Raw genomic sequence first — 16,400 nt, forward strand, 5'->3', positions numbered from 1 at the left:
AGTTAACATGGATTGCCTATTCTGGAAGCAAGAATCAACTCAACAGTAGGAAATAGCAGAAACAGAAAGAAAATGCACATCTTTCTCCCTCAGATTTTCTCATTAACAGAGCACTAGGGTTACATTAATTTATAGAATATTTTGCAATTTGGCAAGATTGTATACATTTAAAAGAATGCCACATTGTATTTTTGTTGCTATGCAAAAAATGTCAGTGATGAATCATAATGTTGTCTGTTTAAGAGCTCTCAAACATCTATTTCTACTAGATAACCCATTTGCTGTCTGCTTAACTTCCAACCTGTGTCTTCTAAAGATATACAATTTAAAAAACATAAATGAAATTCATATTATGAATTAAGACAGAGCTGAAGTTGCTAGTATCAACAGCAGAGATCAGGGAGGAAGGTGCAAGTATTAAACTGAGCAATCAGATCAGCATGCATGCATTTTTAATAAAATTGCCCTTACTTATACCAAACGTTTAGGTCCCTACTAGCTCCTGCTCCACTCACTCCCACTTTAAAGTAGACAGCTCTCCTGCTTTGAGTATTGTGGGAGTTATGGTATGCTTACTTTCTGTGCGGCACTGTTTGGGGGTTTATTTGAGGATGGCGTGGTGACTCCATGCCTCTGCAACACCTGCTCAGCATGCGCCAGGACAGCTTCGTAGCAATACTTTAGGTGGAGCTGCAAAAGAAAGACAGTCTTTAGCCACATCATACCTTGTCTGAAGATCCAGAGGAAATAATGTAGCAACATTCTAAGGCGCTTCCTTGATGCTGATGACAAGATGCCATGTATGTTAAATGGAGAGAAAGGAATTGGATTCCTTAACAGAGGGTGGCTATGGCCCAATGTCTGACTGGCTGAAACAGAGTTTCAATAGTGTGTAGCCAGTGTAGAAAAGGTAGAAGGAGGCTGGGAGCACACTGCCTCACATCCCAAGCACTCAATTTGCCCCAGTGCATCACGGTAAATGCAGTGTGTTCCCACCCTCCTTCTGTTTGAAAAGGTTCCCTTGAGCTAATGAGCTGATTAGCCTGTGTTGATGCACCTGAGCCCAGCGAATGGTACAGAGACATGAGAAGGCTTTCAGCAGCATTTCCAGCACCCCCAAAATTAATTGTGGCTCTCTACTGATGAAGGAATTAATCCAGAAATGGATGTCTTGTGTGGTTCCCATCCTAGTGGGGTGGCAGCTATGTTTCTTGATTCTGATTAAGGTATTTTCTCTGTCAGCTTTTCTTTCCTACAGGAAACGCACCTTTGGGGAGATTGCCTTAAATATGTTCAGTGTAGATGGCGGGGACAGTTCTTTGCTACGTCCTACTCAGGGTTCGCCAGGGGGGCCCTAATCTGGGTGGCACTGGGGACTCCCTTTAAAGCTACATCAACCAAGCTAGACCAGGAGGGCAGGTTTGTAATAGTGGTTGGCACCCTGGATGGGCGTAGTGTATGCCTCATAAATATTTATGCCCCATAATACTGACGAGGGGGGATTTTTGGCAATGTGTTGGGACAGTTGGATATTGACCCTGAAACGGAGCTCATCATAGCAGGGGACTTCAATTGCCCACTAGACGGGTCTCTGGACCGCTGACCCCCAAGGGCGGATGCTAAACCAAAAATGCGGGAGGCAATGACCCAGATGCTACAAAGTTATGACCTAACTGACGTATGGAGACACCGCAACCCCACTCTTCAGGTGTACTCCTGCTTCATGCCTGCCGCCAATACGCACAGTAGACTGGACTATTTTTTCCTGCAGGGCATGGTGTTGGACCGGGTAGAAGAGGTCCTTTATCTTGCACGGTACCTGTCTGATCATTCCCCGCTCTTGCTCACCTATTCGTTGGGTGGCCCACGGCCTCGGATCCCACTCTGGAGACTTAACACGGACGCTCTTGAGGACCCCACATATAAGGAGGCCATAGCGCAAGGGCTAGAGGCTTATTTTGAGATAAACTGGGGCTCAACCACCACAAGGGCGACCGAATGGGACGCCATGAAGGTGGTCCTCCGCGGGACATGTATGTCTACGGAGGTCGGGGTTAAACGGGTACTGGAACGAGAACTCCGCCAACACGAGCATCGCCTAGCTAAGATGGAAAAGGAATTCCCCACTGACAAAGAGCAGAGACCCGAATGGACGGCCACACGGCAACAGTTGTGTGATGCCTGGGCCTTGCTAGGTAAATTTAATAGGACGGCTAGTAGGCGTCGGTGGTACGCAGAGGGCGACAAGGCCGGGAAACTCCTGGCACGCCTGATCCGGGCTGAAACCCAACCCCACCCGATTTTGGCCCTACAAGGCGACAAGGGCCGCATGGTGTATACCCAACAGGCTATTAATGGTGTGTTCCATGCCCATCTGAGTGGGATATACTCGGAATCTCAACCAGTCGCAGGCACTAAGGACATAGAGATATACCTTGATGAGGTGCAGCTCCCCGTGGTGGAAACAGATAGCCAGGAAGACCTAGGGGGCCCTTTCCTTGAGGACGAACTGCGTGTGGCGATTGCACGCCTACAGACGGCGAAGTCCCCGGGGATGGACGGGTTGGCGTCAGAACTCTATAAGGAGTTCAGAGGGGTGCTGGTCCCGAAACTCCGAGCAGTGGCGATGGAGGCCTATGATCGTAGCTCACTTCCGGAGTCTTTGAGGGCGGCGATGATAGTAATGATACCCAAACCAGGCAAAGACCCCACCCTTCCTGGGTCCTATAGGCCCATTTCCATGTTGAACGTGGACCTGAAGATTATTAGCCAGGTGTTGGCCTCCAGACTCCTTCCCCATCTCCGACGTTTGGTCCACGACGATCAGTCAGGGTTTATCCCGGGCCGGAACACTCTGCACAATATCCGCCGCCTGGCTCATGTCATGCGTACCCTAGAGGGGCGAGCCGAGCATAATTCGTTGGTCTTCCTGGATATCGAACAAGCGTTCGATTCTATCCGATGGGCCTACCTCTGGAGAGTGCTTCTGAAAATGGGCCTTGGGGAGGGGTTTGTGAAATGGGTTCAGCTATTGTACACCAGACCGGTGGCTAGAGTTTGCACGGGCCGATGGGTCTCGGAGGAGATACCAATTTCGAGAGGAACACGTCAGGGGTGCCCCCTCTCACCCTTGCTCTTTGCCCTGGCAATGGAACCGCTTACATGCCATCTTCGTACAGTTTTACAGGGCCAGGGTATTAGGGTGGGGGCAATGGAACATATAGTGTCCCTTTATGCAGACGACGCCCTGGTTTATCTGAACCAACCGGGGCAATCGCTTCCTATTCTGATGACTGAACTATCACACTTTGCGACCGCCTCGGGCCTCGCGGTGAACCGGGAAAAATCCCAACTTTATGCTATAGGCGGACAGGCGGACTGGGAGGGGGCCCAGCGCCCGGAGATGGGACTCCCTTGGGTGGAGGACCCGGTCCGCTATCTGGGGATTTGGATTGCTCGGACTCCGCTTGATTTTTATCGTCACAACATGGGACGGATACTCCAGGGTCTAAAGGGGAGCATAGCCTTTTGGAACACCCTGAAGATCTCCCTGATGGGGGAAGATCGCTTTAATAAAAATGGTGGTTCTCCCACGCTGCCTGTATACAATGCAGGGTTCCTTCTACAAAGTACTGCATCGGGTCTTCCGCGAACTGGACTCCCTCCTGATCCTTCTCCTGTGGAATGGGAAATGGTGCAGAGTAGGTCTGGAAGTCCTGAAGCGTAGGTGGGGCGCAGGGGGCCTGGAGGTCCCCGATCTGGAGCTGTATTACTTTGCGTCGCAGCTACAGCATGCTATCCAATGGCTGGACACGGACCCCTCCTGGGAGCGGACCCTGTTGGAGGGCGCCTGTGGCACTGAACAGCTGGGAGCGTTACTCTGGCGGAAAGGGGGACATCGGGATGGCGTTCCCCCATTGGTGCGACTGGGGGCCTCTATCTGGGACCGGGTGGTGAGACGCCATATTGGACGCACTCCGTTCGCCCCGGACATGGATATGTGGCTGATGCCACCCTTTGCCCGGATTGCGAGGGTCACGTCCACGAACAAATGGCTGGAGGGGGGTTGCTTGATGTTAGCCGACCTATACCCAGACGGACAATTTATCACATACCAAGATGCGGTCACGACCTTTGAGCTCGGACCGGGACAGCTCCTTCAGTACGCTAAACTTGCGGCTACCGCGCGACAGCTATGGCCCTCATTTCCAGACGCCCCAACTCACACCCATACCTTAGTCACTATGCTAGCAATGGCGGGTGGCCGGAAGTGCGTGACCCACCTCTACAGGGCTCTCCGGGAAGATAAAACATTACGACCTTTGGCTATAGAGGACAAATGGCGGCAGGCGTGTCAGCAGGAAATCACCTCCCGTGAATGGGAAAAATACATGAGAGTGTGCGGAAGGTGTCGGTGAGTAACCGCTTTAAACAAATTCAATATAATATAGTGCACATGACCTACCTCTCCCCCAAACGGCTTCAGGTTATTGATGCTACTAGAGACTCCCACTGCCCGAAATGTCGCACTACCCAAGCGGATTTTGTCCATATGGTATGGACGTGCCCCACCCTCCAATCTTATTGGAAGTCAGTTCTGGAGACCCTGACAGGGATTACAGGTTGGGCAATTGATTTAGACCTACGCCCATGCCTCCTGGGCTTGATCCCCAAGGACCCTAATCGTAAAGTGAGCAGACGTTTTCTTATACTGGGCCTAGTCACGGCTCGACGCCGTATTGCAATCCACTGGCTGTCCCCACAGGGCCCATTGCCATGGAGGTGGAGGTGGAGGGTGGATCTGGGGGAATGGGCTTTGGCGGAAGAAACGCATATGAGGCATACGAGGAGGGACGGGAAATTACCTGAGGTTCTGCAGGCCTGGGGAGTGATGATCCAGGAACTGATGAGATTAGACGCCCCGCTATCACAGCAGACCCTGACTTCCACATACACAGATCAGGTGGACTCACTTGCTCAAAACAACCCGGCACATGAGGACCCGACACAGAGGTAGGGTAGCTTCGACCCTATCCCATAACTAAAGCCCACAAAATTTTTATTTCCTTGTTTTTTTTGCTCGGCCCGGCAGCGAGGGGAGGGGGGGGAAGGGGGAGGGTGTTGGGGAGGTTATGGGCGAATGGGTGAAGGAATATTGCCCTTATATCTGTTCCACCTTTGTTGTGCCATCCGGGATCGCTGGACTGATGTTGATCTCAAAGTGTTTTATTTTCCTTCCTGACGCCATGGACCTGGATGACAACTGGACTCTGCGAGTGGACTTCCTCGCTTTGTTTCATTTTGCCTTTTCTACTTAGGTGCTCAAGTTGTTTACTCTGAACTTATTGTGAACCACAGGAAACGATTGTATACATGCACATAATGATTTGTACAGGAATAACTGCTCACCCTTATTCGCCTTCGTTTGTTTCAATAAAGGTTTAAAAAAAAAAAAAAGGTATTTTCTGTGTGTTGGTAACAACTGCAGACTTTGGCCTTTCTCACACAAACCCACGCTTTCTTTGCAAAGCCACTTTAGCTATGTAATTTCTACTATGAACACACCACTTGGCCCCTAAAGCGTCACATTTTTTATTTATCCACTGCAGTGTCAAAGACCAACCCATCACCATATGCGCGTAGCACCGTCAAATCCCACCGACATGGTTTCACCTCTGCTTGCTCCTTGCAATATCCTTTTCTGACTCTGGAAAACCCTTTCTGACACAAAGATTCTTTTTCTGTGCAGGAATCCTCTCATCATAAACATAATACCTACAGACACAGAAGTCTTGGTATGCCTCCCTTTTCACAAGCCTTCTTCATCAACATGAAATTAAGCTTAAACATCAAACTTCGCCCAATACTGGTCTCACATTTAGTTGGCCCAGAAATTTGTGACAACACATATTCTAGAAAACCTAGAATTGTGTTGCAATACAACCTACATCCCAAAAATGATAATGGAGAACACGAGTGACAGACAGGTTCTATACAAGCAACTGTGGCATAATATGTGACGGTTGCATATTTACCCTGTTGCTTCGAAACACCTCACCATGTACAGTTATTTACCTATAGGATACGGTTCCCCTTAGAACCTGGCCTGAGGCTCATGGAGATGAAGCTTTTGATTAGCAGCATACAATTTGGTTAAGAAGTGATGTCGCATAGCAAATTCATAAGCTACTGTAAAGTTTGGCTTTGCTGAAAAGTAGATTCACTCTGCTGATATGGTCAGTTGCATCAGACCTAATGTTAAAAGAGTGAACGGAATTTTAGGCAGCAAAGTTTTTTTTCTCCCCCAAACCATTGTATTACTGCGGATCAGGTCTCTGGGGCCTTTGGGGGGGACAGATGAGAAATCCTTGTGTCCACATGACAGGCATTGCCTATTGTCTCTGGAAACACAGAGGCAAGATACCACTGCACCCTCATTGAATTTCCAAGGACCTTTTATGGGGCTTCGGATTTCAGGGTAGCAATGATGGAGGGGCAAAGACTTCCCCTTGAAGACTAGGTTAGGAGTAGAATCTCAGCCAAAGTACATATAAATGTTACAGCAAACAAATGATGGACGGAATGCTGACAATGCAAACATTCTTCGCCAGTCAAACGATCTGGGTTACATCAATCGTTCTTTTGCCCACTAAGCCACCCCAGTTTGGACCCAGTCATATGCAAATCAGTCTTGACCCTGTGCCCCATGGGAACAGTCCAGACCAAACTACCAGGCCAGGTCCTCCCTGGACCGGAAACAACCATCCTGGGACCGGTTTCAGGGTATGTCCCCCTTCTTCAGCCAGGCTAGCTTGAATCCAGTGGCACAGTGAGCAAGGGACCCACGTCTGGGCATACCCATGCCACTTAGGCGAAAAGTGTTACGGCAAAAAAATGATGGATAGAATGCTGACAATGCAAAGAGGACATGGCTTTGTAATTCAGGCTGGACTGTTCCCATTAGGCACAGGGTCAAGACTGATTTGCATATGACCAGGTCTAAACTGGGGTGGCATGGTGAGAAAAAGAATGATGGATTTAACCCAGATCTCTTGGCTGGGGGTGAATGTTTTGATTTGTTCTTCATTCCGTCCATCATTTGTGTGTCTTCTGCTTTCTCGCCCTAAGTGGGCCAGGAATTCCCAGACTTGGGTCCTGGGCTCACTGTGCCACTGGAATCAAGCTATCCTGGCTGAAGAGGGATGAAACCCGAAACCGGTCCTAGGATGCTTGTTTCCGGTCCAGGGAGGACCTGGCTTGGCAGTTTGGGCTAGACTGTTCCCATGAGGCACAGGGACAAGACTGATTTGCATATGGCGAGGTCTAAACTGGGGTGGCATAGTGAGCAAAAGAATTATGGATTAAACCCAGATCTCTTGACTGAGGTGAATGTTTGGATTTGTTCTGCATGCCATCCATCAATGTGTGTCTTTTAAAGTACATATAAATAACACATTATATAATTGTCGAGTAAGAACTGTAATAAAATATTGGACATTCATTCTGTTTGTTCAATAGCAGAGTAAAAGCAAAAGTATTACTGTTAAAAAGCAGAGTAAAAGCAAAAGTATTATAGTTAATCATTAATTTTAACTTATAAGGATTCTGATGTAATATTAGTGCCAACATTTCTAGGCACAAAAGCATTGTATAAAACAAATATCTGCATGCATGGGTTACTGCCGCCTAGGGGTGCATGTAATTTTTTTGAAAGTTTGGAGATTCTGCAACAATTACTGTACGTGTGCATGTTCTTACAGTGCCCTAGCAGGGTGCAAGTATATCTTTTGGTATATGCTGTCACGCACCAGCAGGACAAGTGTGTGTAACAGTTCAGCGTTATTGTAAGAGGGTGTGTTAAGTGTTATGCAAAGTCTATATTCAGCACAGATTGAAGTATATGGAGCGGTCCCAGACCAAAAAACACAATAAACACTTAATCTTCACACATTTACATAGAATCAAAAGTAATGCAGGTAGTCAGTGTTTTTATTTTCACTGAACCCAAGAAAACCGTATAATGGTTGTACATTCGCTAGTATTAAACACAAAATTAGAAGTGCGCCCACAAGGGGGGGGGGGAAGGAGTGCAAAAGGGAGGGGAGGGGTTGTTTCAATTAGTTAACATCACTAATGTAACAAATCCATAAGTACAAATACGTAAGTGAAACCATCATTATCATTGATCCCTAAATGAAAGATCAAGACAGACACATGTTAAATAAAACATTCTACATAAAAAACCGAGACTCCTGTAGTGATTTTAAATATCAATCTTGGGGTGAGGAGTTCGTATAGGTAGAAGATGGTCTACGTTTCGACCCAGAGGTGTAGGACGTTGGATCCTTACTCGAGGGTCTTCATCAGGACGTGGGGGGGTGAAGGAAGAGGTGGGGCCGGGTCCTAAGTGTAATGTGAAAAAATGCGCATTATTTTAAACGGTCTCAAAAGAGTACCGACATGCATGCATTAAAAAGCCCGCAGGCTAGTCACATCAAAATACAAAACATGTGGTAGAGTAGTTAGAAAAGATTAAAAAGGAGGGTAGGTGAACTGAGGGCGGAACAGAGAGATTACCTGGCAGCGCAGGTAGACAAGGCCGCAGGCCTGCTGGGCGTCTTGCGTCTCCAGGCAGGGCCCAGTCCAGATTAATAATATGAGTTGTCTGAAAACAAACATGTGAGACCAATTCGGTACAATTAGCACCAAACACATATGGTAACCTGTGTTCAAGCAGGTAGGGGCAAAAAACGATTCGTTTTTTTGATTCAGTAGCCATGGGTCTGAATGAATCAGAAAGCAGTTTCGCACAAATGGCCACGTTGTGAATATGGTCCTTTCCCAAGCTTAGGGGTGCCCACACACACTCTTAATCTGATTTTCTGACTCATTTGTCTCTCTAATCCAGTCTGAGTGTTTCTCAGCTGAAATCAGGCGTTTGACTACCTTGTTCGGTATGTCCACGCCTTGGCGTCCTATGCAATACGTATCATGAGCCACATTGGTTAAAAAATTGGGCGTATCCTTGCCAGTCTGACCTGTTTGACTCCTTGGCTACTTGACTACCTTGTACGGTTGGTCCGCGACCATGGAGTACATGTGCTGCATACCAATGACCATATTGAGAGACTATATAAAGGTGCTATGTGGACTCATTTTTCATGTATATAAAAATCCTTGACCCATATGCGCCTTGACTACCATGCTGGGTTGGTCCGCGCATATTTTGGATTGTATTGAATGCGACTCTTTCTTATAATTTGTCTCAGAGTGTTTATGTGTAATTGACCAGTTGAACTACCCTGTTCTGAGATACTGTGCGCCTGAACGCCATGCTTGGCAGTTCCGCGCAACATTTTGCTGTTTGTGGTATCTAGTTCACCTTTAACTTCTATGCTTATTTGGGTGCTCATTCGGGAGTTTCAATTTCCTGCAGATTGAATCTTTATTAACATGTCTTATTAACTCCGTCCACCATCTGTAATAATCTCCTTGTACTAGTCTTTCCTCGCAATGGGACGCTACCCGGTCACTTAGCAACGCATCTGAGTCTGTCTTCAGCAGTTTATATAATCGATCCGCGTAGCCATGGCAACCCTTCCTGGTTCCAGGCTGACACGCGCTGACGCTGGCTCCGCTTTTACCGAACACTGGTGAGTTCCCTGAAAGCAGCCGCGTTTGTTTAAACCCCTCTGTTTAGAGCCTATCCGTTTCCTCATTTCTCCGTTTTTTCAGATGGTGGTCTGAAGCACTTTGACGCTCAGGCTATGGAGGCCCCTGTCATTTTCAAGGAGAAACGCCGAGTCGGCTCCTCCCGGAGATCATCTCCTTTGGGTGAGTTCTTGCTCTGCGGTCTCACCGCTCTGACAATACGTGCCATTGTTTCATGATTTTGACATCTGAATACCCACTCGTTTTTTCAGACGAGAGCCTGGGGTTTTTGCCATAACGTATTTGAAGGACCCCACCCGCCGGGCCATTAAGAACGGTTGACCTATTTACTACAAGGTAGGCCTTTCTCGTTTTTTGCCCCTACCTGCTTGAACACAGGTTACCATATGTGTTTGGTGCTAATTGTACCGAATTGGTCTCACATGTTTGTTTTCAGACAACTCATATTATTAATCTGGACTGGGCCCTGCCTGGAGACGCAAGACGCCCAGCAGGCCTGCGGCCTTGTCTACCTGCGCTGCCAGGTAATCTCTCTGTTCCGCCCTCAGTTCACCTACCCTCCTTTTTAATCTTTTCTAACTACTCTACCACATGTTTTGTATTTTGATGTGACTAGCCTGCGGGCTTTTTAATCCATGCATGTCGGTACTCTTTTGAGACCGTTTAAAATAATGCGCATTTTTTCACATTACACTTAGGACCCGGCCCCACCTCTTCCTTCACCCCCCCACGTCCTGATGAAGACCCTCGAGTAAGGATCCAACGTCCTACACCTCTGGGTCGAAACGTAGATCATCTTCTACCTATACGAACTCCTCACCCCAAGATTGATATTTAAAATCACTACAGGAGTCTCGGTTTTTTATGTAGAATGTTTTATTTAACATGTGTCTGTCTTGATCTTTCATTTAGGGATCAATGATAATGATGGTTTCACTTACGTATTTGTACTTATGGATTTGTTACATTAGTGATGTTAACTAATTGAAACAACCCCTCCCCTCCCTTTTGCACTCCTTCCCCCCCCCCCATTGTGGGCGCACTTCTAATTTTGTGTTTAATACTAGCGAATGTACAACCATTATACGGTTTTCTTGGGTTCAGTGAAAATAAAAACACTGACTACCTGCATTACTTTTGATTCTATGTAAATGTGTGAAGATTAAGTGTTTATTGTGTTTTTTGGTCTGGGACCGCTCCATATACTTCAATCTACTACCCAGGTCCCACTGACCACATGGGTCGAACCCCTTTGTTTACAACATATATTCAGCACAGGGCACTTGCTGTCAACTCAAGAAATGAGTGTCAGCTTGGAGTGCTTGAGTGATAGGATCCAGCAGGCGTTCGACTAGGAGATGAGAACAGGAAGTCAAATGTGCCACAGGTTGTGCTGGCAAAGTAAAGAAGGATAGTAGAGGAAGACCAGTGCCTTAGGGAGACCTGCAGAAAGGTAGCAGTCAGTGATGAAAAAACTATTGAACACTATCCCACTTGCCATGTAGATATGAGGGCATGTCTCTCTCATAAGGATAAGGGAGAGAGAATAGGATCAACCCAGCCTTTGGTGAAATGCTTTCTTCATTTGTCAGTTCAGGCAGCAGTTCTGCTGATCACTAAGACTGGTACCAAGTACACACAACAGTTAGCCTTGTTCTTCAGGTTGCAGTGACAGCGAGTCTTTGTCTCAGACCGGATGTATGGTTCCCATCCTAGTGGGGTGGCTGCTAGGTTTCCTGACTATGGTTATAGTATTTTCTCTGTGCTGGTAATCTCAAGTCAAATGGTATCTTTCATATCAGGAGCAAAAGACGATGGTCACTCATATTTAAAGTTAAATCCAAAAAAGTGGAGGGATCCAATTGCTGCCAAATGCATCCTCTTAAAGGTGCACTTCAGTCCTAAAATGTGCATAGCCACCCTTGTAGACTTAGGGTGGCAGGCTTCCCATAATGTAGCCCTGGGGTGGCAGGCTTCCCATAATGTAGCCCACACACTTACATTTATGAATTTGCTATGCTCAGTTTTTAATGGTGACAAGATGAGTGAAATCAACATCAGCCAGTCTCCTTTGTTGAGGGTGTGTATTTTAGTGAGCATGCTTTTGGCCTCAGTACTTCGTTCATGTGAACCTTCTCTCACGCCACATGCTGATGTGTTGGACCAGTTTAAAATCCAGGGAGGTGAACACAACACAATCTATCTGCTCCACTGAGGTGGATGCAAATTCAGAACCAGACAATACCTGTCTTACAAAGGGAGTTAAAGAGAAGAGGGAAGAGCTGTGTTGGGGAACATGTAGGAAAGTGGAGATTGCTTTCTTTCAAATTACCACTATCCCTATGGAGAACCCTACAAATGTGGGGCTTGATACATATAGAGGGACCTCCATACATGAGTACCCCACAACACACAAAAAGCATTCCACTTAAGAACACACATCCACCCACACCCCCACCCACCTCCACCCATCCACCCACTTACACACTCACCTACATACCCCTAGGTAGGGGACACAAATCCAGTCATTGGTGACAATATAGATTTTACTAGGAAGAGCTAGTACGTAGTATGTTCAGCTTGGGGTACAGATACAAATGTCTGCATCCCAAGACCATAAATAAGCTACAACCAATCATTATTTGCTTTGTCGCCTAGTCATGAGGGTAGTAATCAGTCAAATGGAAAGGAGTTTCACTTTGGATGGATGGCTACAGTTCAGTGAGTCTAGAACTCCAGAACACAAACATTTTTTAAAGCACCATCAAGGGGACTGTGACAAAGGTCACCAATGCAGGAAAACATATTCAGCCATTTAGAATGACAAGAGAAAGAACAGAACTGTCATAAGCTTTGCATGTCTCTTGTTATGAACGCCTTATTGCATTCATTTGTTTGTGTGCATGTTTTGTTTATTATTTATTTACATATATTCTATATATAATGCAATAATTTGATGTAGGTTGATATAGCATTAGCAGCCCCCATGTTGTGTATAGATTTATGGAGCACAATAGGTTTAGGCAAATGTGGAGTGAAGATTTATATTTGACATCACACATCATGTACTTTTGCTGCTTCATAACAATATCACGAATAGTATATAAGCCTAGTACATGAGAATGTTAGTAGAGAGAACATTTTCAGATTTCTGGGCGTGTATATCAAGGCCACGGACGCCTTTGCTGAAGGTTGAGCACAGGCACATGTGGTTTTATTGGCCCGATTTCCAGGAACAAGCTCGACAACAGTGACACTGCCTTGCTTTATCTAGCAAGGCTGCAGACTGAAAAACATCAACTAAGAATTTCTTTTTTAAATGTATATTTTATTTTTGCCATTTAGAAAACTCATTTTATGATAAATCTGATGCTGGCATATTAGCTAGTGGCTTGGGAAGAAGGGTTTTATAGATACCTACAAAGGAGTGACTCAACCACGGATTTGATCTGATGAATAATACTGGATATGCTGTAAATTATATTAGAACATTGGAATGTTGGGAGCTCCATTGAAAACAATGGAGTGCTCTGGGCTTATAATGGCTGGTATAAGCATGGAGCTCCAACATTCCAATGTTTCTTTGTTCACAGCTCTGGCTGTGAACAAAGGCTTCAGGGAGCATGAGGGGATTCCAATCCTATCACGCTTCCAAAAGGCTTTGTTTTTTTTGTTAGAACATTCTGTCCTCTAGTGACAGAATGTTCTAATAGCCTTATAGCCCTTCGTAGATGGGCTATACCGCTATTAAAGTCCCTCTCCCTTGTTAAAGGCCCTCGCCTTCGGCTCGGGGCCTTTAACGCTGGAGAGGGCCTTTAATAGCCGGTATAGCCCTCTCCGGCGGGCTATAAGGCTATAATAATATTCTTCTGTGTTTTATTATATCTTTTCACCATTAATTTTTATGTATGAAGTGATATTAATTTATGAAATCTACACTAGAACGGTCTTTATTATTTTATAAAGCCTTTTGAAAATCAACAGCGTGGATTCTTGTATGAGTCCATCCATGGGTAAAGTGGCCCAAGACTCTCACATATAATTCTGTATTTTGATGAGAATGGTCTTTGTCTAATAGGCATAGTTCTCCAGGTTAATTGTGCAAGAAGCGTCGGCTACAGTGTATCTGTCTTCAAGGCTGAAATGGTAAGCTGGTCCAAGCCTGAGCTTGCCACAGGCCTTTAGGAAGCCCATCGAGCAGAATTTTCAAGAAAACTAGTAAACACAGTATCAGAACAGCACATCTGTTTCAGGGACTTTCAACTCAAGGCTTACTTTGGCTTTGGCAATATTCATTAAACAAAGCACAAGTGAGGGGCTGGCTGTCAGGATTAAAATGGTGTACTCTTGTGCCCACTAACAGAGTGCCATAGATACTTTCAAGAGCTCTCTGCACAATAGGGGTACCTAAAAGGCAAGCTATATTGTCTAGCTGAGTTTCCTTAGTAGTATGGGTCAATATAACCAATAGTAAGAAAGCCTGGAACGTCCTCAGAAGGTGAAACCACTAAATGAAAGTATCACTCCCATTACTTTCTGCCAATCGACATGGGGTTAGACTGCATTTAGTTATACGCCTTAAGATGATTTACTTACTTAGCACTAACAAGAGCACATTATTAACTGGACCTTTTTCAGTCAACATGAGCATATCAATGCTTGTTGCTGCAAGACTTGGCTATTGAGTGAAAATGCCGGATAAAGAGCTGCAGGAAATCTGTCTTTAGATCCCATATCATAGAGAAAGTATACCTTCTTCTGTAAGTTACTCAAATGAATATGTTTTCCCACTCCTCTGTTCTTGTCATAACTACAATGTTGTTTGAGATGAATGAGAGAGAATAACCGTTCCATTATTTTATTCGACAATTAAGTCATAAAAGCATCATAACACATACATTTATCACAATATAAAATCCTTTAAAAAAATACATTTGCATAAAGATTTAAAATATTAAGAAAAGATTAAACTCCACAAGACTAATGTCGAATGTTCCTTAAAATAGGGGATGGAAAGAAAAATTTACATTAAGTATAAACATCAAGTCAATCCTTTCAGCTCAGTTGATCATAACAGTGTTTCCCCCTCATTAAAGGTTTTCCATCTAACCTTACTACGGTCAATTCATTTTTGATTGAATGACCCACGCCCATTTCAAAAACTTTGCCATTGCTATGGCGATTGGGAGGCTGGGATCAGTACATAATTTTCTTGTCGCCTCATCATGTTTTCGGGAACCAATCAATCGACATATTGGTTTTATCCATTTATCCCGCGGAGCTGTATATAAGGGACAAAAAACAGAAAGTGACTGATGGATTAATTTTTGTCCCTACACTTAGGGCATTTATCATCATTTATCCCAGCCCACCTTGCGGTAAACAACCTTATGGGGAGGGAACCTGCCCTAAATTGAAAATAGAGCTTGCGATCTAGGGGTTTCTCGATAGCGTCCCAATATGGTTTCAACGCTGGGTACGCCTTAAACTTAAGAAATCGCTCTGTGAGATGGGATGAGATCCCCTTAGCACGTTTCTCTGTAATAACCATCTCCCAGTATATCCTCTTCATGTCTCTTTTAGATGGGAATATTGCATTTACTGGGTCATCCCACAGTTTGCTCAAACCCATTCTAACTAGCAAGGATCTAATAGATTTCAGCCAGCTAATTTTGTGAAAGCAATCCTTTTCAATAATTTCCTTAAGTCCCCGAGCATAATGGTATAATTCCTCTGTTGTCCATATTCTGCGCCAATATAATACTGGTCGCAGGGTGGCCAGATCTTGCACTGTTCTTTTACCAAGACCCCAAAACAGGGGAATTAGAGGGGTACTTTGGGGGACATAAGTAGCTTTTCTCAAGAATTCATTTTCCCACTAATGTTAAGTTCTTTAAATTTGCAAACCCCCATAGTTCGGAGCCATAGAGGACAGAACTTAAGACTTTCATCCTATAGATCTCAAGGAGTGGTCTTACAGGTTTAGTAAGAAATGTTTTAAAACCTTTAAGAAGGATACCTGCCTGTTGCTGGTGCCTTAATAAAGTCACATCTAACTGGTTATTCCAGCACATATCACTCTGTAGATTGACCCCTAAGTACGTAAAGGCGTCAACCTGCTCTAATGGGCAGTTATTCATATATATACTTCCCTTGAATCGTTTAGCTGCCTTGGGGCGTTCAGGTTCAGTAAGGACCATAAATTTTGTTTTTGCTGTGTTTATTTCGAGCCCACGTTGCCGGCAAAAATCTGTGAAGCGCTGGGGTGCCCGTTGGAGACCACTCGGTGGTTTTTAAATTATCAGAGTGTCGTCTGCGAACATAAGATCGGGACGCACTCTCCAGCCATCACAGGGGCGTCAGTAGGGACCAGGGAGAGGTAGTCTGCCGCCCCGTTCACAAAGAGTGAGAACAGGGTAGGCGCCATAACGCAACCCTGCCTCACTCCCTGCTTCACTGGGAAGGCATCTGTAACCTCGCCCTGCTTACCCCACCTGACCCTAGCATAGGTGTCCTTGTGTAAACGGACAACCAAGGTCAGCAGTTCCGGGGCCATTCCTAGTTCCTCTAAGACTTGCCAAAGCTTTCCTCGGGGGACAAGGTCGAACGCCGCCCTCAGGTCGACGAACACCGCATATAGAGCCCCTTTTTCCAGGACAACTGTCCGCCAATATAAGATAATGAATCGAAAGACCTGGTCTATCGTACTGGTCCTGGGGCGGAAGCCA

The 16,400-nt window shown here is 45.5% G+C and overlaps 1 protein-coding gene across 1 annotated transcript in view; it reads right to left on the bottom strand.

Moving 5' to 3' along the window:
- The window catches only part of PTPN23 (protein tyrosine phosphatase non-receptor type 23), a 663,560-nt gene that overhangs the window by 31,063 nt on the left and 616,097 nt on the right, over nt 1–16,400 (bottom strand). The window contains exon 24 of the mRNA XM_078662553.1: nt 577–690. Coding sequence (XP_078518679.1) covers nt 577–690 — 114 coding nt within the window. The remainder of the gene's footprint in view (nt 1–576; nt 691–16,400) is intronic.

The sequence above is a fragment of the Lissotriton helveticus genome, chromosome 10 (genome assembly GCF_964261635.1).
Source record: "Lissotriton helveticus chromosome 10, aLisHel1.1, whole genome shotgun sequence".
In the NCBI taxonomy this organism is placed as follows: Eukaryota; Metazoa; Chordata; class Amphibia; order Caudata; family Salamandridae; genus Lissotriton; species Lissotriton helveticus.